This window comes from Chaetura pelagica, unplaced genomic scaffold (genome assembly GCF_000747805.2).
Source record: "Chaetura pelagica isolate M959 unplaced genomic scaffold, ChaPel_1.0 scaffold80, whole genome shotgun sequence".
Classification (NCBI taxonomy): domain Eukaryota; kingdom Metazoa; phylum Chordata; class Aves; order Apodiformes; family Apodidae; genus Chaetura; species Chaetura pelagica.
In genome coordinates this window covers 545,225-572,353 of record NW_009951946.1, presented here as the reverse complement: position 1 = coordinate 572,353, position 27,129 = coordinate 545,225, and the positions used below count along the sequence as shown (strand labels likewise).

The 27,129-nt window shown below is 38.3% G+C and overlaps 1 protein-coding gene across 1 annotated transcript in view; it reads left to right on the top strand.

The window, feature by feature from the left end:
* Positions 1-27,129, top strand: part of SH3KBP1 (SH3-domain kinase binding protein 1) — a 196,044-nt gene that overhangs the window by 72,766 nt on the left and 96,149 nt on the right. The window contains exons 3-4 of the mRNA XM_009997142.1: positions 12,710-12,816; positions 21,026-21,149. Of these exons, the coding sequence (XP_009995444.1) occupies positions 12,710-12,816; positions 21,026-21,149 (231 nt within the window). The remainder of the gene's footprint in view (positions 1-12,709; positions 12,817-21,025; positions 21,150-27,129) is intronic.

Here is a 27,129-nt window from a genome sequence, read left to right as displayed (position 1 = left end):
CTACTGTTTGTAACATAAACAATAATTTTAGCCCTGAGAACAAATAGAAGCATTAGCCTGGAAATGGAAGTCGTCTGTGGCTGCAGCTGTGCTGTGAGGATAGGTGTAAACAGAAGGCAAAACTGAGCAGTGGCCAGGGGAAGTGAGTCGAAAATCCTTGGTCATATAAGGGCTGCCAATGGAAGCTGGATACTCCTCTTTTTTCCATTGTCCAGGCATGTTAGCGATTAACCAGAAGAAGCTGCTTTTAAAGCAAGATGTTAGTGGATGTTTGTACCTGAAGTAATCAAGTACAAAGGCTTTCAGAAGGGCTTTCAAAAATGTTTGACTCTTGCTAATCTGGGAGTCATTGACAATTGTCTTCCCTATGAGCATGACTTGTTTCTGTTGCTGTTGTGGTTGGGTGCTTTCCTGTGTCCCTTTCTGCTGTATGTCAAGAAGCTCATGTAGGTAAGACAGACTCACAGAACTACATCTTCAATATTTGCAGAAGTGTGGGATTGCACTGGAGTATGTATTTGGGCTTCTCTAAACACATGCAAAAACTATATTGAGATATAGTGCTTCTGGTGACTGATGAAGCAATTAAAATGTTTGATTATTACAATTTTTGTAATATATATGAAAATAAAAGTGATGTCATGAATGATCAGTGGGCTGAGATGGCAGCATGGTTTTCAGAGGCTTACCTGTGCATAGTACGTAAATGAGAAGCATTTTTCTACCGGTTCTTCTAAAGAGAATTTGTGTTGGCTTGGTTTGGTATTTGAATTTTTGGTAGTGGGGAAGGGCCCCAAGTGTGGCTCCTGTAAGAAGCAGAGAAGTTCCCCCTGCTCCAGAACTAGCCAAGGAGCCATTAGAGGGACAATAGATGGGCCTCTGCAATTAACATACGAAAGAACCAATGTAAGACATGAGCAGAGCCAGCAGTAAAAAAGAAGAGCTGAGCTGGAAAGGAAAATGGTAGTGCTGGGGTAAAGATCCCAGTGACTGGTGAGGAAGAAGGGGAAAAAGGTGCCCCAGCAGAAGTTTCTTTGCAACCTGAGGTGAGATGGCAGCTGTGCTCCTGCATTTGTGGAGGAACATGGTGCAACGTTCCCTGAAGGCGCCAGGAGGGGTGATTTTGGCCAGTGGACTTGGATTTCGTGGCCAGTGGACTCTGATTATGCAGCTTTGGAAGACCCTGGCGCCAGGGGAGGTGGCTGTTCCCAAACCAGCCTGTGACTGTGTGGGAAGCCCAGGCTGGAGCAGCTCCGGACCTCGTGGGAAGGACTCATGAAGGAGAGGTTCGTGGAGGACTCTCTGCCATGGGAGGGACCCCGTGGGGAAGCAGGGAAGGACTGTAAGGAATCCTTCTTCCTGAGGAGGAAGGAGCAGCAGGAACCACCAGCCTGTAAACTGATTCTAAACCCCATCCCCTGTCCCCCTGTGCCGCTGGGGGGAAGGAGGGAGAGAAACCGGGAACAGAGGGATTTGGGCCTGGGAAGAAGGGAGGGGTGGGGTAACATCTGCAAGCCCTGCTCTGCCTGTGTCTGTGTCCTCTGTGTGTGTTTGATTCGTGTGAAATTAAATTCTTATTTTTTCCCCAAGTTGAGTCTGTTTTGCCCGGGACCTTAATCAGTGAAGATCCCTCCTTGTCATTTGTCTTGACCCATGAGCTTCTAGTTGGGCTTTATCCTCCTCATTCCAGAGTGTGTGTGGGGGCAGCTGAGTGAGCAGCCATGGGGCTGGTGCTTTGTTGTCGTGTTGGGCCTAAACCACAACATATTGTGGTCTGATTAGGTGTACCTGTGACCATATGCACAGCTGGAATATAAGGTTAAACCTATTACTATGACAATGTTAGTTTACTGTCTTAATCTGTGTATTGAATATTAAGGAATACAGAACAAGGAATATGTTACTAGAAAATTATTTAGTAATTGTAAATCTTGTGGGTAATTAAGTGCCAGGAGTATATTATGAAAAGTTGTGTATATTTATGTTTTCATGCTTTAATAGTGGTTACCTTTAGTTATGGGGAAGAAGTTACAGAAGAAGGTTTTAATGTATTGGCATTTTAAAGCAGCATAAATACACTAAATCACACAGACTCACTCCCATAGTTTTTCTTCCCTCGTGCAGTATATCCGCAAAACATATCCCAGTCTCCTTGGGGTTTTTATTGCTTTATTTTGTTACTAGAAAGGCAAAAATGCATCCCTGTAGGATTTCAGGGGCGGTTTTTTTTGGTCAGACAGGAAAACAGAAGAGTAAAGGAGCAGTGAGAAATAGCTGAGGAAGTAGAGTATTGGATAGTTATGGGCAACAAAGTTTTGGTTGAGCACCTAGGGGCAAATTACGGTATCACTTTGTACTGGTATCTTTTCTTGAGGTTGTATGATGTACCATATTTTTGGTTTTTCATTTATGCAGGAACAGCTCCTGTTCCCTGCTCTTCTCACTGAATCTGCCTTAGCTTTGAGTAACTTTCCCTTTCTGCTTCTCAGAGGCAAGTACATGGAGGCCCTTTTCATCTCTTCCTTAACGTTGGGTAATCCTTCCTTTCTTTTTTTTTTTTTTTTTTTTTTTTTTTTTTTAAATGCAGCTCAGGATTGTTAACATTCCATCATGTAGAGTTTTGCTATCTGCCATGGAAACTTACTTGCAGTAACAACCAGTGCTGTATTAAAAAATGAACTGTGGAAGAGATGTTACAAAGTTCTTGAAAGATGCAGAAGCAGGGGTCTTTTAGAACGTAACCTTTTCGGTGCCTAAATATCTAAGTATACTTGCAAATCTTTCCCATGATACTGCCGCTTCATTAGGCTCATCATTATGACAAAATTAGACCTCTGGAGTAGACAAATGGGAATCTCAGTACTGGAACTAGAGGTTAGTCATTTACCATAAACACAGCAAGGGAGATGGACTAGGGTCTAACAAGCTATTGGTAGAGATCTTAACTTATTTAAGTGCTCTGGGTGTTCTGTATAGAAAAATACACTGTCTTTTGGCAACAAACCTTTTGATCGTCTTAACTATTCTGCCAGCAGTCCTGCTCAGTTGTAGGTTTTCTTCAGCAGTGAAATGTCATGCAAATATATGTGAAATTTGAATGAAATGAAATGAAATTAAGTGAAGGCATAGTCATATGGGAGAATGAGATGCCTACATGTCAGCATCCAAAACATAAGTCAGTGCACATGGAATATTTTAAAAGTTCTACCTGGAGTGCATAGTAAGTTTTTTGTAATAGAATTCATGCTTTAAAAGAAATTATCATATGTCTGGCTTTTGTCTGGACTCTGTAGTGAAGTACACATGCCTGAGATTGCCTGAGAGGCAGGAATTGCAGTCAGATCTGCTAATGAGCAATTTTTTTGAATCTGTACAGCACTTGCTTCTAGCTTTATTGGCAATGCTTAGTTATGGAGTGACATAGGAATTATTCAATGATAGTTTTATTTGATGCAAGTCTTATCTGAAGAGTTTTACAGACCTTTAGGAATACATTTGTGTTTGGATGAGTGTTCCTTAGCAAGGCAAACCAGTGGTTGGCAAATGTGCTTGCACTAGAGTAGACAGTCCTTTGAGATACCACAAAGTAGTAGGACAGCTCCAATTTGCTTCTCAGCTTCTGCTTTGGATCCATCTACAGACCTGTGTAGGAACTCTAGTCAGAATCACTGACAGGTAGTAAAATTGTAGAGGTGCCACTAAGGAGCTTCTTAGAGGACAGGTACCAACAGTAAGCTCTGAAAGTCAGGGTAAGGTAATTAAGTTGAGCATGCCTGGAAGCAAGAAAGAAAATCTTAGGGAAGAAATAACATGAAATAACCGGGATGCAAGAGAGTATCAATAACATAAAGTTCAATGCTTAAGCTAACTTCAGGAAGTGGAATCTTATTCTGTGGTTTGCCAAGCCAAGTGCCATGCTTCTCTTTCTCTGGCACTGAAGAAAATGTATTGCCTACCACAGGCCATTTGATTTGTTACTCTTGATATGTGTTGTTGGTTTAGCATTAATAGTTGCAGTCAAGCGAATCCCTCACACTTAGTAGGTATAAGGCAGTGATGAGAAAATCAAACCTTTTGATTAAACATCTTGTTGATAAACTACAAGTTTTTGATTGTGTTAGAATCTTGTGAAAAAAGGTTAAAAAAAAAAAAAAAAACAAGACCAAAAAACCATGATCTGTGTGTCACATATTTTGAAAATTACTCTATATTGAAGAAATAAATTGCTGGCAGCCTTCTTTTCGCAACCCACCATTACTAATACCACATTAGTTAGTTTAATTTACTAAAAGTAACTGCTTATAAATACCACAGAGGCTTGTTTGAATGATGAGAACAACGAAGAAAATATGGGAAGATTTCTGTGGCATTCAGAGTTTCTCACCCCCAACAGCTAAAGATGCTGCAGAACTGAGTAGGTGCAGCTGTTACAGAACTCTTGCTTCCCCTTCTTCTCCAACGTTGTCTGGGGTGACTTGTTCTGCCCCTACACTGTGTATGTAAGCTGATGACTTGCCAAAACAGGTAGCCTTTTGGTTTGGTGGTTTTTGTTTTTTTTTTCCCACTAGTTGCTCAGTTTTGAAAGATAGTGGTACACATCTGATCTATCTGATACAGAAATATTTGTCCTGTACTTGTGGAATGAACTATCCCAACTGGAGACCATGGTACTGTTAATTTTTGAGGATGTTGTGGAACAGTAAATGTTGTCACTTCCAGTACTGAGGTAGCTTTTAGGAAACATACCTTCTACTCAGCTGTCATAGAGATGATGGTGCCTGGGGCTTCAGAGAGCCAGCAGCAGCAAGAATAATTGATTTATTTCAATTTATCGTATTTCTTTATTGCTTTTTCTGATCATGTATTCCCAGGTACTTGTGCGACCCTGAAATAAAAACGTATAGCAACACATGCCCTTTAAGACAGCAGGTTGTTTTGGATTATAGCATTTTCATGATTATAGCTGAGAAATAACAACAGATCTTAACAGAAGGAGTGCAATTGAGGGCTCCTCCTGGTGTGTTTTGCATTTAGCAGAGCTGAAGGACAGGTAATTGTATAACCTCACACGCTGAGCTGGTGCATGTCCGCAGCCCAATGAGCAATTGTGCCACAGCTCTGTTATATGCAAGGTTTTGAAAATGTCATGGCTTAATTGCCATGGGAGATATAAACCTGAGTGTTTCTGCCCAGGTGACCACTTGTCTTGGTGTAACTGTTGCAGAATCAGGCCCATTACACAGACTCAGTGAGTCATTTTCCCAGTTTACCTGGGCATTTCTGTCTTCACAAATTAGCTTCCTAGAATTTAGGGCTTGTTTTGACTTTTATTCCCAGAGAAATTTAATCTTGTTTCCTAGACTTTAGGAGCACTGCTGGAAAGTCAAGCATCTGCTCTGTCTGTGGATGTGTTAATATTTTTTGTTTAGCTTTGTTGCTATTAATGGCTTCAAAGTGAATATTTAAATTGTATAGATACTCTAGGTGAAACAAGATTCTGGGTTAAAAATCTGACTGATGTTCTAAGCACCCAGTATGAAAGGGAGTTTTAGTTTTTGTTAAGTGTTGTTGATTTATTGCATATGTTCATTGCGTAATAGCTCTCATGACTGCAGCAACCAGAAAATTGGTTGCTGTATTTTTTGCATCTTTCCATAATTTCTTGAGGCATTCGTTTAATGTGTGTTGTTACCTGTTGGTGTGAAAATAGAATCTTGACAATGTTGGTTTTTTTCCTCTAATAAGAGAGGCTTACTTGAAACTGATATAGAAGAGGCCAGAATACAACCTGCAGTCTAGTGTCTGGGGACATGGGGACAGTGTTTCCGGGGACAGAAACATTTGCTGCTCCCTGGAATGCACTTCTTCTGAAAGGTGGTAGACTGGAGCATCAAATAATTACTGAGAATGGGCAAGAGAATAGGTAATTTGGTAAAAGGTGATGTAAAGGCAGCATTTGCTGCTGGGGAATATTTTTGCATCCCAGAAAGCAGGTGACAAGCTGAGTGAGCTTATCAGTCTTTAGTAGGACTGTAACTGCTTTTAAAGTGCTGGCTAAAAAACTCTTAAAAAAAATCTTTGAAACTGTGCCACCAAGTTCCTATTTTCATCTTGTGACGGAGTGTTTCACCTGTAATAATGATCCAAAATCAAAATCTACGGTATGAAGCTTAAATGATACAAGTTCTTGAACTAGTAGCTTTAATGAACATACATATTTTCAGTTCTGCATGTGGTTGAGTTAAAGCAGAATTTAATACTGTATTTTACACTTTCCCCCTAAAAGACAGAGTATAAAATATGGAGCCTGTATGTCAAGGCCAAGTGTTTCTGTTGGGAGTTTGCATTTGCTTTGTCCAATTTTCTAGTGATAATGCTATGGTGATTTGACTGAATTCTTGATGTTACACTTGCAGAAGTTTCTCCTTTTATATGCATTTGGTAAGGTACAGATTCAGGGAAAAAATGGTGATGTATAGTTAAACTATGTGAGTGTCTTTCGAGCTTGTTTACAGTTACTTTTATAGCATTTTCTTCTGCTTTGGATTAGGCTTAAATAATGATGTCAGCTTCACTGGTATTTCAGTTCTGTCTGTCAGATGCACAACCCTGGTTCCTACTGTGGCATATGGATGTGCTCCACTTCTCAGTTAATTAATGGTTTTCTCCTAAAAGCATGTGACCCCTGGTACTGTGTTGTTGCTGTAAGTTGCTTCCAGTAATTGCTGCTATTATCTGAAAGTTTCATACACAAGGAAAGGCCTGAATATCACTGCCTCTTTTTAACAAAATAAAGGATTTATTGAACAGCCTGAGGTTTGCTGTTGCTCTGACTGTGCATGTGTGTTAAAACGTGATGGTGTAACACAAATGTGTCTTCCAGGCTTTCAGCTCCCTTACAGACAAATCTTGGTCATAAAATTCACAGGAGCAACCAGATGACTGAGACCTGGAAATGTTTTTGTGGAGTCTATAAAGAGAAAACCTGCTCCTCAGTAACAGAAGAACATTATCGCTCTTGGAGTAACATATTACTAGCAGTGATGTTGTATTGCATTGTGGCTTAATTGTGTTTAATGGACTCCTGCAATCTTCACGATTCAGCTGCACACATCAAACCAAGGCACTTCTCGGTTCATCTGCTTGCAGAAAAACGCAACAGCTTTACATAACCTGTTTGGTAGAGTCCTGGAACCACCTCAGATATTCCTTCTCCCCTCACTCCTCTTATAGTTCATATTTCTCTTCTTGGTATAATAATGTCACAAATTAAAAACCAACAAAACAAAACAAGCAAAAACCAATCCAAGCAAACCCCCGCGCACCGAAACAAAAAAAATCCCAACCCAAACTAAAAAAAACCCACCCTGCCACTTCCCCATTACTGCCCTGTAAAAATATTCACACTCGGCTTACTTCTGTTTTCTGCTAGACAGTGAACAAACAGACCTCAGCAGGATTTTTTTGTCATGCATCCAAAAACATTCACCCTTTTAACAGCATGTGGGTGATGAGAGAGTTAGAAGTGATATGTCATGTCCCAGTTCAGAAAAATGCTGCCAAAGTCCTCCAGGAAAAAAAGGAAATAGGGACTTGACAATTCCAGTGCCTTTTAAAATCGAAATTGTATTTCTACTGGTGGGTGAATACTTGTGTTGCAGAAGATAGTGACAAAATCCGCATTAGAATTGAGTATGACTGGTTTTATCTGAAGTTTCTTAACACTATCTTCAATGTGTTATAAAAAAAAGCAACTGAAAAAGTTAACATTTTTAATACTGTCTGTTTGCTTTTAATTAGATAACATCTGTTTCTTAAAAGCATCTACTGAAGGTAGCGGTTTTAAGAATAATACTTCCCTGAAGTAAGCTTGTAGCTCAACCTTTTTCTTAATATTTGCATTTTAATATATGAAATTCAATTATTTATAACAAAAAAATGTGTGAACTATCTAGCCTGGCAGTCTGAAACAACTGTACCTGCACTGCATCAGTACCATTAAAATCAGTAACATGCAAGCTCAAAGCATGAATGTTATCTCTTAGTTGTACAACAGTTGCCTTTTGTCTTTTTACCGATTAACTTTAAAACTAGTTTCTAGCTGAGTCACATCACAGCCCAGCTTGTCTCACCAGGAGACGCTGTGCCCTGAGCCGGTTCCCCCCAGTGACCAATATAGCTTTGAAAGCTTGAAGGATGGGGAAGCGCAACTGAGACTGATGGGCAGATGATGCCACGTGCAGAGAAATCTGAAATGGAGACAGGAATTTTTTTTCCTCCAACTGATCTTTTTCCTTTAACAGACCTCCCTGATAGTGACTTCTTTGCTAAGTGGTTTTACCAAGTTCAGTCACTTTGTATCTACTTGAAGGGTGGCCCAGTGGATCTCAGTTTCCTTTTATGGTTCACCTGAGCCTGCCACAAGCCAATGGTAGAGGGAAGTCCATGGTTCTGCAGGAACTGCTATGTATTTCAGTGTGTTTGAAATCATTTTGGTGTGGGAGAAATGTCATTAGGCTTCTCACGCTGCAAACCTTGACTCAGTCCCCCACCTAACCCATGCAATTTCCATAGCAACACTTTCATTAGAAAACAGTAATAACAGAAATCCTGGAACAATTGGGTTGCATTGTTGGAGCTGCAAGGATATCAATACAACTCTTTTTAAAACACATCCAATTACAAAATTGGGGTGGTGCTCTGAGGGGGTGTGTTTGTGCTAATTTTGAAGAGATTGTCAACCATTTTAAGTATACTTAAGGGAGAGGGACTTCTCTGAAGGTTTATATTGAATATAGTTTTTTACTCTATAGAATAGTTATACTGCGTTATGAATTGGATTGCTGTATTTGTTCTCTTGTGGTGGGGAAAACAAAAGGTTAGTATATATATGTTAATTTCTTCTTCCATTTCACCTAACTTTAGAGATTTTCAAGTTGGACATTGAAGTCTTATCTAGCTACAGCAGTAGAAGAAGACACCTCTGTAGGGTCATTCATCTGATGTATTTTAGTTGTCTATTTTACAGTGACACTACATACTCTGTGAAGGTATTATATTCTCTCCACTCATGAGTAACAGGCTTAGAATTAGATGTACAACTCACCTACAATGAGAGGTAGGTGAATCTTAGGATGAAGTCCCAACAGAGCTGGTTTAGCAAACCCTGTTGTTGACATTGCTAAACTAACAAGTTTTGCTCTGAGCTAAAGTTTTAGGGTATGATCAGAGAATTGGTTCACCTCTCAGGGCAAAGGAATGGTATCCCCAGTTGGGGTGAACAGGAGCAATCAACAGCTGCAATTAAGGAGGCAGCCAACATCTCTCTTATGGTCTGTCATGACTTGACACCTTTCACAGTGCATGCAAGGCCCGTTTTCTTTCCTCCCTTGCCAGATCTGCAGACACTTTGTTCAGTGCCTTCAAGGTTGAGAGAGCTGGGGCTGTTTATCCTGGAGAGGAGAAGACCTTATTGATGTCTGTCAGTGTCTAAAGGGTGGGTGTAAGGAGGATGGAGCCAGACTATTTTCACTAGTGCCTGGTGACAGGACAAAGGGCACAAGCTGGAACACAGGAAGTTCCACCTGAACATGAGGAAAAACTTCTTTACTGTGGGGGTGACAAAGCACCGGAGCAGGCTACCCAGAAAGCCTGTGGAGTCTTCTCTGGAGATATTCAAAATCCACTTGGATGCAGTCCTGCCTAATGTGCTCTAGGCAATACTGCTTTAGCAGAGGGGTTGGACCAGATGATCTCCATAGGTCCCTCCTATATCTGTCTCATGGTTCTGTGATTCTGTGATTCTACACAGCCCTTAGAGGAGCAGAGAAGAGTCAGGCATGCTCTGCTGCACAGTTGTTGAGGTCTTGGTGCCATCGCTTCAGGTGCAGTATGCTTTGCAGTCACTGGTTTAGCTCCTTTGGTTAGCTCCTGTGTACACATGTGGCAAGTTCTCTAGCTGCCTGGTTCGTTTAAGAACTGACTGCACAAACTAGGAGTTTTCTTCATAAATTTACAAGCAAGAAAAAAACTTACTAGATTAGAAAGTATCTGCTGTCCTCACTGCAGAATTGCTGCCCTATATGGTTTAAACTTTACATCAACCTGTCAAGTTACCTTTTAAAGTCGCAGTGTACTATTTAGATCATAGGTGACTACCAGTGAAAACACAGACTGTAATAATACTCTGCAATAAGTGGCAATATTAGCAAAAGGGGATATGGCGAGAGAAGACCAAGACTGCAGTGTTTCTGTCTAAACTGCGGGTTAGTTGTCCCAGTTGGTCAGTTTTTCTTTACTAACACTTTTTGTATGCACAACTTGGTTACTCTGACTACTTTTCCTATAAGCTCTGTTACCTTAAGAAAATTAATACTGCTGTATTACCCAGGTTGCTGTAGTGTAAGAAAAAGAGATATTCCTTGGCTGTAGAGCTCTTCACACAACTCTGCTCAAATGCTCTAAACATTAGCTTGCATGTGGGGTCCAGAAGCACCTTCTCCTGCAGACCAAAGGTTTTCACTGCTGGAGCTGTTGTCCTGCATTAGATCAGAGTGAGGAATTAGTTGGTACGTAGAGTCCATGCCTCTTGTAGGCTTGGTACTCTCCACTTAGGTATTTCTTTAGGGAAAGTTTTGGAAGGAGAGGGAGAGCAGTGAGATAACCATGAGACTAATGTGAATAAATGCAGACTATTGCTATGTTTTCTATACAGTAATAAAAAAACTGGATGGTGTGGGATGGGGAAGTATTCATACAGTTCTATTATTAACATCCAGAATTGTGTTTATTTCTTACTCTCTAAGCAATCTTTAAAATGTTCTCTAAGGGTCACACAGTATTGATTATTCATCAGGCAATGTCAGCACATCAGTTGCTACTCGATGTTAGAAATCGTAGTGGTAATGTTGTCTTCAGGAAAAATAGCCAACCTCTTTTGCACAATAAAAGAAACACTCAATATGGAAGATATTTATTTTATTTAAGTTCTGTATGCAGCTGCATAAAGTTGTTGGTTTAAAACCATTTTTGTTTAGATGGTGAAGAATGTCACCTGTAGGTGGCAAAAAGAGTCAATTTGAGCGAGTTTGGTCACATTCCATTAAGATGTTAATGTTAACATTCAGAAAGCTGCCACTCATGCAGGATTGCAGTGGCTGTGAAAAATATTGTCAGAAAGCCAAATTTAATGGCTTGCCTTTTCCCTTCTTTCTGTGGTTTCAATTAATAGATTAGAAAAAAACCAACAACTTCTGTAACTTTTTTATTACTGTTCACGTTAGAGCAGGATTATCGATACATGTTGCAGGGGAGATAATAGACTGACCATAAGATACAATTCTGTAATTTCTGTAATTAATGTCACATTAAGGCTGTTCTTGGACAGTGTTTACACAACTGATTTTGTTGTGTATTGAGCATGTTTAACAGTTAAGAGAAACAGTATAAGAGAAAGTACATTTACTTGTGTTTATATATGTTTGTATGGATTAATGTCTATAAATAAAATGAAATAGTATGGTTTATACATTGCACATCATCTAGAGAAGAAGGAGTAATTAGTGAATCCTGTATTTTGAATTATTTCTATCTTCCTACCTTCTCCTCCTCCATGACATTCCAACATGATTGTTATTCATGTCAGTAAGTTGTCTCTCAGCTAACAGAACCTGAGCAGCAAGCTTTGGCAACTTAATTTAGCGAGCTTCTCTCACCTACTCTGCTACAAATCATGTGACTATAATTATATATAATTGAGTTGATCTGGCAAACAAAACTCTGGACCTGAATATTTTCATTTATTTACCTGTCTTAAAACTGTGATCGCAGAAGGATCAGGTGAAGTGTCTTATTCAAAACTATAAATTCAAGCCTCTCTCCTGTCATGCATCCAAAGATGCACCAGCTTTTTAAGGGAGCCTGAACATCCAAGCTGAAGAGTAATGTGGCTGGTAGCATGATTTCCAGTAGCCACACTAACCCAATGATATACCTAACTTTTGGAATCCTCCGTGAAGGGTTTTCCTTCTGTTTACTATAATCTTATATTAGTGGATAAATACACAACTTACAAATATGTGTGTATATACACATATACATACATATATAAATTTATATCTGTATGTGTATATATCTATGTAAAAGAATATATATATTTAAAATGTTATTGAGATATTTGTACACCTGTTAAAGAATTATGGAGAAAATTATACAAGACAAAATAATCAGTTGAGAGCTTATTTCCAAATCAACAAAAGCCACAAGGTTTTCTATCTCCTACCCATCTCTCCAGTTTCTGGATTTGCCTACACCATACTCATAGAGCATTAGCCTAGAAAAGAAATTGTAGCAAATACATCTGGCAAGATCCCCTGGGTAAAGTTGGTCCATCCTATCACTAAGAAGCACAAGCTCTTAGTTAATTTTTTTAAATAACATTACAGAAAGGAAAAAGTCCCCACAATTTATTTTAATTTATTAATTGCATGACATTATGAAAATAGTTAGAAGAAAAAATATGTAGCAGAAATCTTTTATCTGCCTTCTTTTTGTAAATTCTAGACAGAATACAGTAAGTATTACAAACATTCAGATTCTTTTAATAGTGTCAAGGAATTAAATTTCATATTTAGTAATTTCTCCTGGTTTATATTTGGCATGAAATTTTCTTTTAATTGTACAATTTCCCTGTTTCCTTCATTTCCACCAGGAGAGAGAAACAGAAGAAGAAGATGTCAGGTGGCTTTCAGTTATATGCCTCAAAACGAAGATGAACTGGAATTAAAAGTTGGTGACATCATTGAAGTTGTGGGAGAGGTAAGCAGATCTTTAATGGAATGTACACACATGCAGTTCTAACATATCTTGTGCATGTTAAACTCTTAGATACAGAGTATTTTAAGAAATAATTTAAACCAGACATTGTTCTTCTCTGGCATACTGGTGTGGCTGGTTTGGGTTACTGTTGGCAAGCAGGGGATATGGTTTGCATATGGATTTCCTGAGGGTGGTTTTTTTTTCTTGTGGCACTTCTGCTGGTTTTACTCAATCACTTGATGCTTCTGAGTTATGTTCAGGGAAAAAGCTCAAAGTTTGTGCTACGGGGCTTTTGATTTTATATCTCTGAAAAACCAAGATTATGGCAGAAAAAGCTTTTCCCAATTACAATAAGCCAGCCACAGGGAAGAATTATCTTTATGAAGTTGAACACATTTAAGAAATTTACTTGAAGCTCTCTGGAGTTCAGCCATTACATCCACCTTTTGTCATCTTTGCCTGCAAATTTTAACAATTTTAGTCTAACAGCTTAAAAAACCAAAACCAAAACAACAAATAAAGACACACCAACAAATTTTTTAGAGACTCAATATGCACTTACTTTGGGTGGAAATGGATGGGGAACGTGAATGCGTATCTTTTTAAAAGATTGCAAGCAAATTCTGGAGATACAAGAACTTTTTTGCTTCGGTGAATCTTATTGAAGGATCAAGGAATGCTGTTTGCTCCCAATACTCTCAGTTTTGTTCCATTCAAGATTTTAGATGTATCTTCTTGAGTTTAATAGCATGAGGTCCAGAAGTAAAAATGTTAACACAAATCCTTTTAAGTAGAATGCATTCAAACAAATTTAATCTTTATTTACTTAGCTTTAAAAAGATCTAAGGCCTCAAGAAGCCAATAAAAGGTATATTTCAGCTTGTATAATTTATTTGTAGAAGTTTTTTCCTTGTGACTCAGCTAATAAGTCAACATTTATTTTCTTGTCAAGGATATATGATTATTTTTCTTTTTCCTGCATCGAAGAAGTCAGTTCTAAAAGAATAAAAATTCTGCTGCAATCTACATGACATCCAGTGTTGTCTTAGAAGAGATTAAATTCTCACATATAAGAAGCTTAGTTCAATCAGATATGATGTCACTTAACTAACTTTATTCTACGTGCAGAATTGTAATGGGGGATGTCGAGGTTGTAAGATATTTAAGAGCATATTTTGAAAACAGTGTAAACTCAATATTATAATGACTTTCACATGAACTGTTTTCATTGTGCAATTTGAAGTATATTTGACCTCACATGGTCACACAAGTATCTTCCATCAGTTGCCTTACTTAAAACTTTTAAGTCTGTGTCTTCCAAGAGTAAAGTGATGGAATAAAACCCCTTCCTAGAATTCAGCCAACACATTAACTCTACCGAATTAATTGTATGATTAAGTAATTTAGATGAGATACTAGAATTTTTCTTTTGAAAAAAGAACTTTATTTAATGCAGAAAGCTTCACCAACCAATGTACAGCTATCTTTGTTTACATTTCTGCTTGTAGGTGATGCTGTATAAAAAGTAATTACATTGAAATAGGATTCACAGTGTTTGTCATTATATGATGCTCCTTATTTCAAAGTAGAAATGTTTGACGTGAAGGACTAATTATTTAAGAAATATGTCTTCCTCAGTTGTGAAAATTGAGGTATTTTTGCAAGGGCCAAATTCATGCTGTGTTATTGTAAAAAAAACACCCCAAAACAACAGCAAAAAACTCCTCCCACATAGGCAACAACTGTTGAGGAAATTCTTGCAAAATATCAATTTTGTTTATCCTTACTAAAGGTGGAAAACTGTATTATAGCATCTAATCATTATTTGCAGTGGTTCAGTGGATAATTGGAATATTATCGGTCATTCACTTTCCAGTTCCAGTTGCTTCTTTCTCTTACTCCATCTTTTTATTCATGAGTAGGTCTCAGATTCCCACAGGTAGGATTTTATTGTATCCACCTAAGAAAGTTGCATCAATTGAATTAAATAATTTTTGAAATGACGTAGATTAATATTTTCTGATTTTTGTGTTCTTCTCTTTAGTTGAAAATAAATTGATTCCTAATTGACTTACAGCAAACTAAAATGGATATTGTTTAGATCAAAAAATTGTCTATGATCTTTAAGTGGGTATTTAGGAGTAAATGTGTTTAAGATGTCACTTATGGTTAACATGATAACAGCAAGTGTGAGTTCTGAGATGCTCGGCTTGTCATCAGACGGATATCTTTGGAGGCTGTGTATGTTCAGAAATCACAGTTCCTTCCTATTTGTTCCAGATAGTTAGAAATCAATTATAATAAGGTCAGACATTCATCACAACAGATTAAAAGACTTGTTCTTAAACTAGAGGTTTCCATAACTACACAGACACTAATACCCATGAGACATTAATTAACAGACTTAAATGAAAAGTACATTTGAAACTAACAAAAGAAGCATTTTCATCATTGTTTATGTTCACGTTTAATGTGATTGATAGCTTTTTGTTTGTCATTTTCCTAGCTCATTAGCTGTAACTCTAATTACACTTGTCCCAAAATATAACTGTAAGTAATTGCCAGATTAAATGCAGATATCTGAATTCCTAATTACTTTTTACCCTTAGACTTCCATGGGATGCCAGATAATTAACTTGTAGCATCAGAGTAAGGACATTTTACATGTCATTCAGTGGTTCTGATCCTGCTTTCATTTGGGATTATTCTGTCGTTGTGCTGCTATGTACCTTCTGGCCTCATCCTGCTGAGAAGTCCGCTTTTAGGCAATGCGCAGCACATGGAGTTAAGCTCACAACTAAGTCTTTGACTACAACAGGCTGTAATACCACTGAGCTTATTCTTTAACTTTTAGGTGACATTGCCATATGTCAGGATCAAATCCTACAAGTAACTCTTTTGAAAATATAAACATGCAGGCTGAATTTTTAAAAATATGGTGCTCCTTTAGAGCAAGGTTGGCAGGGTTTTTTGTTGTTGCTGTTACCAGATAAAGTGGTTCACCTCATTTCCAAGAACAGGATAAACACTGGGGATTGAGCTGAACTTCCCTTACAGTAACTTATTTTGACAGCTGTAGAGTGGAAAAAGGGGAATATTTAGTAATGGCAAGGGGATAGTCTGTGCCACAAGTACAGAACTGTGCAATGCTGCAAGAAAACAGTTGGGAATTAATGCTGGGCTTCCATGTCCCTAGGTTACTTTTCTGTGAAATCTGGTGGTAATATGTCTTTCCTGGTCCTCTTCCAACAGGTGGTTCATGAGGACTTGTTTGGCCTGGTCCTTTTTTGGTTAGTTTGTGTGGTAGGAGGCTTTTTTCTGTTAACTAAAAGGGTGCAAATACCTCTGACTCTAATAGGGTCATCCCAATTCTATGTGATTGCTTTCTCTGCCCCTCAGCTTCTTGAAAGATCATGTTTAAAAAAAAATAACAAAAACCCAAACCACAAAAAATAAATAAATTTCCTGAGCACATTTTGATATCGTAAAATAAAAAACTCTGAAACTGAGAAGATTTGCTAATACAAAGTACTTGTGCAGTTTTCAATTCTTCCCTTCTGCATCAGAGTCCAGATGTGGAGCAGCAGAAGCCCAAGGGCTGGTTGGTGACTCATGGGTATGACTCTGAGTGCACTCCCAGAATAAGCCATCAAGTGGCACTGTAGGCACCGTCTTCTGTTGAGGTCTTGTTTCCAAAATTTCTTTTCCCATTGGCATTGAATATAATTTGTTTATTTTGCCACTTGGGAATCTGTGGTTTTCATTTACTTTCAACATACAATTGCTTCTGTTCGTCAAGCTTAAGATCTTCCATTAGAATTTATTTTAAAAATGAGGTTTTTCTGTTGCTTTTTGTGCTCTAGTTCTCTATAAGCAAAATAAAATTTGTTGACCTTGGGCTTCTCTCCTTCCTGTTGCCTGCCTCTGGCATTGCTTTTCTCCCTAGGACTGTTTTAGTTTTATCAGCCCAGAAAGACTGTTGTGATCCATGGAGACTTTCTTCCACCTGAAACCTTTCCTGACTCAAAGCCTCCCTCATTTGTGCCAGTGGAGCTGGAGTAGTTTGTCAGCCAAACGGGCAAAGCTACAGGTTTTAGAAAAGTTTGTGGAACAGGCAGATACAGGAGTTTATTGGAAACACACTTTATCCTGTTAATTATCTGACAAGGTGTAAACAAGCAGTTGTGGCAGTCCAGGTGTTCTGGCAAGGAACAGCTGTTATTTTGCCTCAGCATTACCTGCTCTTTTGAGGAGTTAGAGGGATGGCTGCCCTGTTCCCTCAAGGGAAGCTGCTTCTAGGCTTGTGGATCAGGCTGATAATCCCTCTGATATGTCTCTCTGTTAAGGGGGATGCTCCACATTGTGATGGCATGAAGAGAAAACCTAAAGAAAATTTAAAAGTAACATTTCCTCATTTTTGGAATATATTAATTTTGTAGTCCTGATTACCTACTGAGGTAGTTTTGTTTCTTTGGCTGCTTTACAGAATGAAACTGCATTCTCAGCATGTCATAGAACTGTTGAGTTTGCCTAAAGGCTTGAACTACTGTAATTTAATTTATTTATATATTTTCACTTTAAACATGGAAATAGGCTGATATAAATAAATTGTTGTTGATTTCTATGCAGCTTAATGTTCTAGCACCTGTACACCCTTTAGAGAACTGTTTGTGTCTATGAATGCCTGACCCATATAACTCTGTTATTCTCCTGTCTGTCTACTTCCATGGCATCTATTTTCAGCAATTAATTATTATTTCTTATTTATATTATTATTTGTAATTAAACTACTACAACCTCTTACTGTCGTTCTAGTGTGGGTTGTTACTGTGTGCTATCATCTCACAATTTGACTAAAAACTCACTTTCCGACAAAGTAAGCTAGTGTATTTTGAATTATTTTAATCTGTATGTGATTTATAGTTTCCAAAAACTATAAACCTAATTTACATCAAAAAAGTCTTATTGAGTAATTCAATTAAAAAAACAAACAAAAGTATTATTTCTTCATTTAAAATGTAAAACAAACCAACCAAACAACAACTCCAAAGCCCAGTGATCTTGGAAGAACATTTGAATATTGCATAATTAGCTAGGTTAGATTTCCTTTTATATCCCAAAGGTAAGACTTCTCAATGAGATGCATTTCTCTAGAGGTGATGCACTATTCTCTGCTGATACTGTGGTGCATATCTCATTCAGTCACATTCAGGCCCTGGACTGCTGATAGGTGTCAGCTATAGCATCTGTCCCTGCTGCACCCCTAACACTGACCAAGTTGCAGTTTTGTCCATGTGTTGTTACCTCCTTAAATATACTAAATGGAGTAATGAAGTATCCTCAGTCACTTTGCTGTATGTTGTTGCTTCAAATGTGGTGTGACAGCAGTCCTGGCAGCCTAGAGGCTGGGCAAGATGAGGACGTGCTATGCCCCTTTGAAAGGCACTGAACAGATATAACACATTGAAAACACATCTTGAAAATATCTCTAGCTGTAGCCGCTTACATTTGGCGTATTGGATAGATTCTCCTTCCAACCTAAACCTAAAAACTTCATTTTCAGGCTGAACTTACAATTGGTGTGTAAGTTATTATAAAAAGTCAAATTTCTTTTCTTGTGTAGGGACATGGTTTACTGAATGAAATCTTTCTCTTTTTATTTCCTTTGGTTCAGCATCTGAATGCTGGGCATAAATTAGGACCTAGATGTATATATAAATCCTGAAAGCACTTTGTTATATTAGTATAGTAACAAATTTTATTAAATGCCATCTCCAGAGGGATTACCCCCATGAATAATGGATTTTCATTTGTAAGGTTTTATTGGCTAGGAATTATTGGAACATTTCAAACCATATGGCAATGGATTGTCCTAATTTAGGATAACTAAATCCTTGGGGGTTACTTTAGTGTCTTTGTTTTTATATGGATTAATCTCTAGCTGGTATGTTTTGAGGTTTAAACGTAGCTCTAGTGTTTGAAAATACTTAAAACTTGTGATGTTTTTGATGAAAATTTCCTATAAATCTTTGGGAAGGACCAGTTTGACCTGAATGTCTGATGTCTTACTATCACCATTTTGTATTTTACTGTAGAAAAAAATCTGGGTTTTTTTTAGATTTTTCTGAAGTTGTAAAATTGTTGAATATGACATGGCATTTTCAGATTATTCATTCTTATATTAACTGGAAAGCTTGTAATAAGTTAATGAATGCTGTGAGCATATTAATGTCCAATTTAGATTTATCTGTCTAAAGATCTTTCTATGCTTTTTCTGTACAAGTACATAGCAATCCATAAACATAAACATGTCACATAAAGAGTGCTAATATTAACTTGTAAGAAAACTGTGAAGTTTTACCCTGGAAGAATTAAGCAGGAGAAAATTATTTAAGGTAAAGATGGAATTGAGTGATATTGGACACTTTTTTTCTGTCAAGTAATTCTCAGCATCTTGTAAAGCAGGGATCTTAAGAACTGTTAAATACCCCTGCAATTACTCTTCTGGTCAATCAGCTAATGCAGCTATGGTATAATGTTTAGCTTTAATCAGTAGAACCATCTGGAAATAGTGCATTAGAAAAATTGAAATATTTCATAGCTCAAAGTGTCTTGGTTGGCCATGTTGTGTATTTTCTGTATAATGGGACATAACATACAGATATTTGGGATACAATCTGTAGGGTTGTACTAAGTGTTGTGGACCCTGCAGTTTCAATTTCTATATAGTTTTTTAATTTGTCTGGAGAAAAAAAGGTGAATATATTACCTTTTAGAGACTTTAAAACTGTCATGCAAAAAGCCTGCACTCCACTGAAGTTGTCACATGATTTGTATGAATTCTACCCTCTGAAGCAGCAGTGAGATAACAGCTGTATTCCCAAAGTTGTGCTTGACCTCACTGATACTATTGATGCATTTAAAAAAATAAAAATAAAAATAGTCATGGACAGGTACTGAGATTAAATGAAAGTGGCTGTGCTGGTCTGGACTGTTTCATTGTACTTGAAACCAAGTTGAAAGAAATTCAACCATTCCTCTATAGTTGGAGGAAATATTTACTTGTATTATATAATTACACATGTTGAAGAACAGGTTTAGTTTCTAAGAACCTGAGGTTTTCACAGATAAGTGATATGAAGCAGACTTTTTTATTTCTCTAATAATTAATTAGTACCATTTAAGATGTGGAGTTCTGAACACCTTCAACTTGTAAAGATACCTTTCTATTTTCATTGTTTTGGTTTTGGGGGCAGGAAAGAAATAGGTCAAACATTATGGTGATTGATGTGTAACAGACTGACAATTGTCTTCCCCTGTTATTTTTTTGGTGAATGGTCAGTGTCTGACACATTAAAAATATTTCTCTGTCAAGGGTATGTTTAGCTGATGCATATAATAAGTAATTTCTGGCTGTCCCGTTATAACCTAAAGGCATCTGGTTTCTAAGGACTGTCATTTCATTCCCTGACACTGCCATTCAATCCTAAATGGATTATTCAGGAGGGAATACTGTAATTCTAAGTGATATGTTCTCCTGGGATTGGTCTAGGAAGTGTCTCTCCTCCTGACCATATCATCATGATGTATTTCAGTCACTAATTGTAAATCTAGAGTCAAATATGCATTAGTACTGTTCTTTGTTCTCCATAGAGTTCTTAACACATTAATGATGTGGCAGCATTCTTAATTTTTAAAATAGAGACTTTCTGAATTTGACGGGGAAGACAGGAATATTCACATGATTTAGATTAAGATAGCTGGTTTGGATTCTTTGAATAGCCCTTTGCATGCATTTCTCTTTCACCTTTGACTACTTAGATAATTTAAACTCTTATAATCTGTTAATCACATATATTAAGAAGATGGTCATGAATAGGACTATGGTGTGTGCTGAAAATTTAGTGATGAAACTGACAACCATAAAAATTGAAATGTGGAGACACAGTGTGCTCTCTAGTTCTTTTATCCTTCTATTTAATGTTCATCCATGCTTCTGACTGCTGTCAACACTGCTGACAACACTGCTGACATTTACAGATGGCTGCATGCATCTTATGCATCTTTCTTGGTTTTACTTAAAAAAAAATACTTAACATGAATACAAACTGTTCAAAATCATTACTGTCATTATGACTGAAAGTGATGTTTGTAAAGTTTTACTTAGGTTAAACCACCCCTTTTTGTTCTTGTTTTTGTCTTGGTGCAGGTAGAAGAGGGCTGGTGGGAAGGTATACTCAATGGAAAGACTGGCATGTTTCCTTCCAACTTCATAAAGGAATTGTCTGATTCTGATGATATTGGAGTATCACAGGAAGAACAAGTAAAGTCAAGTAAGGAAGAAAATATTCATGTTCTGTATGTCTGTCTCTGTCTTTACCCACTAATGCATTGATAGAGTAGCACTTTCATATCTCTTGTTTGGATGTGTTTTTGAATGCCATGTTCTTAACTTATGCTGTGAAAGGGTCAGGTGATGATAAGTGTGTACTTAAAAAGCTACCTGAGTTTTCATGTTGGCATCACTCCCTGAGCTGTGTTAAGCCTTGTGAGCTGCAACAGACCGAGAACAGAGAAGGCAATGATGATATTTTATTCTGTATTTCAAAATAAACGACAATTTTTTTTGGTCTTTAGATGTGGAAACTGACCAAAGTAACCAAACATCTACAAAGTGGCTGTGCTTATTTAAATGAGGGATTAAAGTGCCATGCCTTCTATAATGACTCCAGTAGATTTAAGGCTTCATAATTATTGGTGTGGGATATGCGGCACTTTTTCCCTCCAGGTGCTGAGCATGTTACTATCACCTTCGTCACCCACTGCTCCAGCAGCCAAAGGGAAAAAGGCCAGAAGTGGGACATGGACTTTGTTCTCTCACTTAGAGTGGGCCAGTACTGCTGCAGGTGAAAAGCATGTTTGGTAACTAAATTTGCAATAGTATAAGCATGGTAGTGAGTTGTCCTATTTATAACTTCCATTGGAGAATAACCTGAACAAAAAGTATGTTGTTATATGAAGTGGGCATTTGTTGGTCTTCATATTTTTTTCTGTTCTTCAAACAGATATTCTTGTTATTTCTTTATTTAGTGGTCAATTCTGAATCTTTAGTGAAAAGGAAAAAAGTCAACAGTATTTGTGTATTTCAGGTTCATTCCACAATGCCTGCCAGGGTCTTCCTATTTTCAGCACTACAGATATTAATTGTTATGTAGTGTTCTTCTGAGATCTCTGAACAAGCAAGAGTGAAAGGATTGCCAAGATCTTTGTAAGCTCATTTCAGCTGAAGTTTACCAAAGCCTTTCTAGTTTACTATCACTAAAACGTAGAAAGTTATAAACCTGTTTGGGTTTGTTTCTTCTCATTTTTCCATGCAAGGCAAATTTTTCTTTATTCCATTAAATGGAAATAAGTTCCTAAAAAAAACAACCTTTGCAATGATGAAAATTTTTCATATTGATTTTGTAATGGAATGTTCATGTGTAGCGGTGCCTAGTGACTTGGTCTTGCAGTCAGTGCTGCTGAAGATATCTGCAGGTAATGTTCCTTCAGACTGGAATAAAAATATTTTAAAGGAAATTAACAATTTTAGTGTGATGGAAAGGGAAGAGGGACATTAATTGAAGTTGCACATTTCAGTAAGATTGAAAGCTGCTTTCTCTAACCTGTATATGCTATCATTAATTTCATTCATTATAAACACAGTGAGTCTTGGAAGAACTGATCACATAGATGTAGTTTCAGCCCTGGATTCTGTAGTGTTTGTTACTCTATAAATGAAAAAGGTAAGTGATACTGTTCAGGGTGGAATATTCCAGTTTTATCTGTATGAATGAATGAATGAGTATTCCTTCCCCAGGTCACTTGGAAATACTTACTTTATAATGAACATCCTAAAATTGTCTTTTAACAAAAATATACATGGGAGTGCCACAAAGCATTAACTTGTTTCCTTGACATACATCATAGCACATGCTTACTTCAAGCTCAGGTCTGTGTGTGCTGGTTCTGTCAGTGGAACCTAAAACCTGTGGTACTTGTATTGAGAAGATGTTGGTTACACGGTATCATTTTTGTCTCTTTAACTAAATTGGAGATAATTACAGCAGAGCGATGGGTGTTCTACTTTCTTGTATGTAATTTAACTCTGGAGCTACTTTCTGACTAGCTAAGATGATGTGTTAATTAGGAGCTATTTTCTTAATAGCAAAACACCTGTAAAACAGAAGAACACTGTAAACCTCCTAAGAGAGACACAGAGACCCAAGGAATGGTGAAACTCTTATGGGGGTTTTAATGTTTTGTTTGGTTGTTGTTGTTTTAAATTATTTTTCTTAAAGTAAAAGCCATCCATTTAAGAACTGCATTCCCCTAGCATAATTACGGGAAATATGAGACCTGCATGGTTAAAGAAGGAACTACTGGGCAAACTTAAGTGGAAAAGGAAAATCTACAGATCATGGAAGGAGGGGCTGGTCACGTGGGAGGAATATAGGACTGTTGTCAGAGGATGTAGGGAGGCAATTAGGAAAGCTAAGGCCTCCTTGGAACTTAACCTTGCAAGTCAGGTTAAGGATAATAGAAAGGGCTTTTTCAAATACATAGCTAGCAAAACTAGCACTAGAGGCAATATTGGCCCATTGAGGAATGAGGTGGGAGCCCTGGTGACAGAGGATATAAAGAAGGCAGAGGTGCTGAATGCCTTCTTTGCCTCTGTCTTCACTCCTGCAGGGTCTCCCTATGAGCCCCAGATTCATATAGCCCCAGAAGAAGTCAAGATAGAGGAAGAGTTTGACATGGTAGATGAGGATTGGGTTAGGGATCAGTTGAGTAATCTGGACATCCATAAATCAATGGGTCCAGATGGAATGCACCCAAGGGTGCTGAGGGAGCTGGCGGAGGTCATTGCTAGGCCACTCTCCATCATCTTCAGTAAGTCATGGGCAACAGGTGAGGTGCCTGAGGACTGGAGGATAGCAAATGTCACTCCAGTCTACAAGAAGGGCAAGAAGGAGGACCCGGGTAACTATAGACCGGTCAGCCTCATCTCCATCCCTGGAAAGGTGATGGAACAACTTGTTCTTGGCACTATCTCCAGGCACATCAAGGACATGGGGGTCATCAAGAGCAGTCAACATGGTTTTATCAAGGGTAAATCATGTTTGACTAACCTCATAGCCTTCTATGAGGAAATTACTAGGTGGATAGATGATGGTAGAGCGGTAGATGTGGTTTATCTTGATTTCAGTAAAGCATTTGACACCGTCTCCCACAGCATCCTTGTAGAAAAGTTGATCAGGTATGGGTTTGGTGATCAGGAAGTGAGGTGGATTAGGAACTGGTTGAAAGGAAGGAGTCAGAGAGTTGTAGTCAATGGGGCAGAATCTGGTTGGAGGTGTGTGACTAGTGGAGTCCCACAGGGGTCGGTACTGGGACCGGTGTTGTTCAACATCTTCATCAACGACCTGGATGAGGGTATAGAATGTACCCTCAGCAAGTTTGCTGATGACACTAAGCTGGGAGGAGTGGCTGACACACCAGAAGGCTGTGCTGCCATTCAGAGAGACTTAGATAGGTTGGAGAGTTGGGCGGGGAGAAACATGATGAAATTCAACAAGGGGAAGTGCAGAGTTTTACATTTGGGGAAGAACAACACCATGTCCCAGTACAGGTTGGGGGCTGAACTGCTGGAGAGTAGTGTAGGTGAAAGAGACCTGGGGGTCCTGGTAGACAGGAGGATGACCATGAGCCAGCAATGTGCCCTTGTGGCCAAGAAGGCCAATGGCATCCTGGGGTGCATTAGAAAGGGTGTGGTTAGTAGGTCAAGAGAGGTTCTCCTCCCCCTCTATTCTGCATTGGTGAGGCCACATCTGGAGTATTGTGTCCAGTTCTGGGTCCCTCAGTTCAAAAAGGACAGGGAACCGCACGAAAGAGTCCAGCGCAGAGCTACGATGATGAAGGGAGTGGAACATCTCCCTTATGAGGAAAGACTGAGGGAGCTGGGTCTCTTTAGCTTGGAGAAAAGGAGACTGAGGGGTGACCTCATGAATGTTTACAAATATGTAAGGGGTGAGTGTCAGGGGGACGGAGTTAGGCTTTTCTCAGTGATGACCAGTGATAGGACAAGGGGTAATGGGTGTAAATTGGAGCATAGGAGGTTCAAGGTGAATATCCGAAAAATTTTTTTTACTGTAAGAGTGACAGAGCACTGGAACAGACTGCCCAGGGAGGTTGTGGAGTCTCCCTCACTGGAGACATTCAAAACACACCTGTATGAGTTCCTGTGTGATGTACTCTAGGTGACCCTGCTCTGGCAGGGGGGTTGGACTAGATGATCTCTCGAGGTCCCTTCCAGCCCCTAAGATTCTATGATTCTATGATTTTATGAAATATGCATCAACTCAGTCCTTTCTATATAGTTTATGTAGTTGTTAGAGGTGTTGCTCTATTCAGGTACATTGACTATCTGGATTTTAAAAATCTCCCTAATGAGGTTGCAAAAATTTTAGCAACTTTATACAACTGACTAGGAATGGTGCTCTCATTCTGTGTATCTGTGCTTAAACCAGCAAAATAAAAACTGAACACAGAAACCCTGGAAAAATTGAGCATCAGGCTACACAGTTGAAATGCTGTCAGAAGAGTGTACAGTCATGTCTCTAGATCAACTCCTTCCTCTATGAATGACAAGACATCACAACACTTCAAATCTACAATAACTCATTATTGTTTCTCTGGAAACATTGAATATGTCTGTATCACAGGATTCTGTAGGGCAGAAACCTTGAGTATGACTTCTAGATAAATTAGCACTCACGTACGAGGGGCTGTACCTACACGTTGAACCAGAACCTCTAGCGGTCACTGAGGTTCTACGCAGCTTCTAGAGGGGCTAGGAAGGGTGGGGTATGGCTCTGTAATCTTCAGCAGCAGCCTTGAACTCTTCAACCTCCTCAGCTTGTACAATGGATAAGGTAATACTTATCTGGCTTACTTCAGGACTTGGGAAGGTAGCATGGGATCTCTTTTGCACTGTGCAAGCAAAACGTATTTTTTAGCTAATAGGTAAATTTGATGCTTTGGTTAAAATCAGTTAAACTTGATTTTTTATTCTCATTTTACTGACCCTCTCTAAAGAGAGCCCTTTTGGTAAACTCAAAGTGGAAGAAATACAGAAGGGAAAAATTATATAACTTGGTTTTTTTAGGAATAAGGTTAATAAAAGTGCTTATTTCTCTGTTCTGTTATGACCTACACTGACCCAATGGGGAGAAAGGTATTGTCTGATTTTTTGGTTTTGTTGTGTCCATGTAAGTTTTATGGCAGATCAGAGTAAATAGCCAGAAGGAATTATCTTGGTTTCTTTTCACACTCTGCCATAGAGTAAACTCAGAACAAAAAGGCCCTTTTTTGAAAATGTCTGGAGCTAGTTTTGGAAGTGCCTAAATATTTCTGAACACTGATAGTGGGACTTCACCTGCCCCTTAACTGAAAGGGTTGGGAACCTGTGCTTCCCATCAGGTGGTGGGTGCTCAGCAGCTTGGAAAGCGAGACTATTACAAGATCTAAAGGTTGTGGGTTTGTTTGCTGGTTGGTTTGTTTGTTTGTTTGTTTTTAAAGTATTTGTCCCAGATGTAAGGTGACTGCCAAATTTTTTGTCTACAAAGGCACATTTTAGAATGTAAGTACAGACAGAATCAGGTAACCTCAGAGTAAACAACAATTCATTTTTCTTTAAAACATCCTCTTAAATTAAAACATTGCTTTTCTTTGACCAACTGTTACAGCATGAACAGAAAGTATGCATTAAAATTTTATTACTATGTTAAACTAATACATTTATTATAAAATTATTTTCTAATCTAGTATTAATTTGAAGAATATTTTCAATACCAGATCTTGTCATTACAGCTTGTTGAGAAGCAAAATTTGTCATGTAGTCAAATAAATTGTATGTGAAAGGATCACAACTTAATATCAAGGAGATTATTTCAAAAGCATTTTTGCGTGTTCATGGCAATGTCATGACAACATTTCATAGAATCATAGAATCATAGAATCTTAGGGGCTGGAAGGGACCTTGAGAGATCATCTAGTCCAACCCCCCTGCCAGAGCAGGGTCACCTAGAGTACATCACACAGGAACTCATCCAGGTGGGTTTTGAATGTCTCCAGTGAGGGAGACATTTAAAGGTGCCTTCTATATCTTTCTGTGTGTCTGTTCAGGAGTTGCTAGTTCTAATGTTATGTATCAACCATTTTTAGAATCTGTTAGTGCTGGCCACTGAGAAGTCATGACTGCTGGAATTAGAA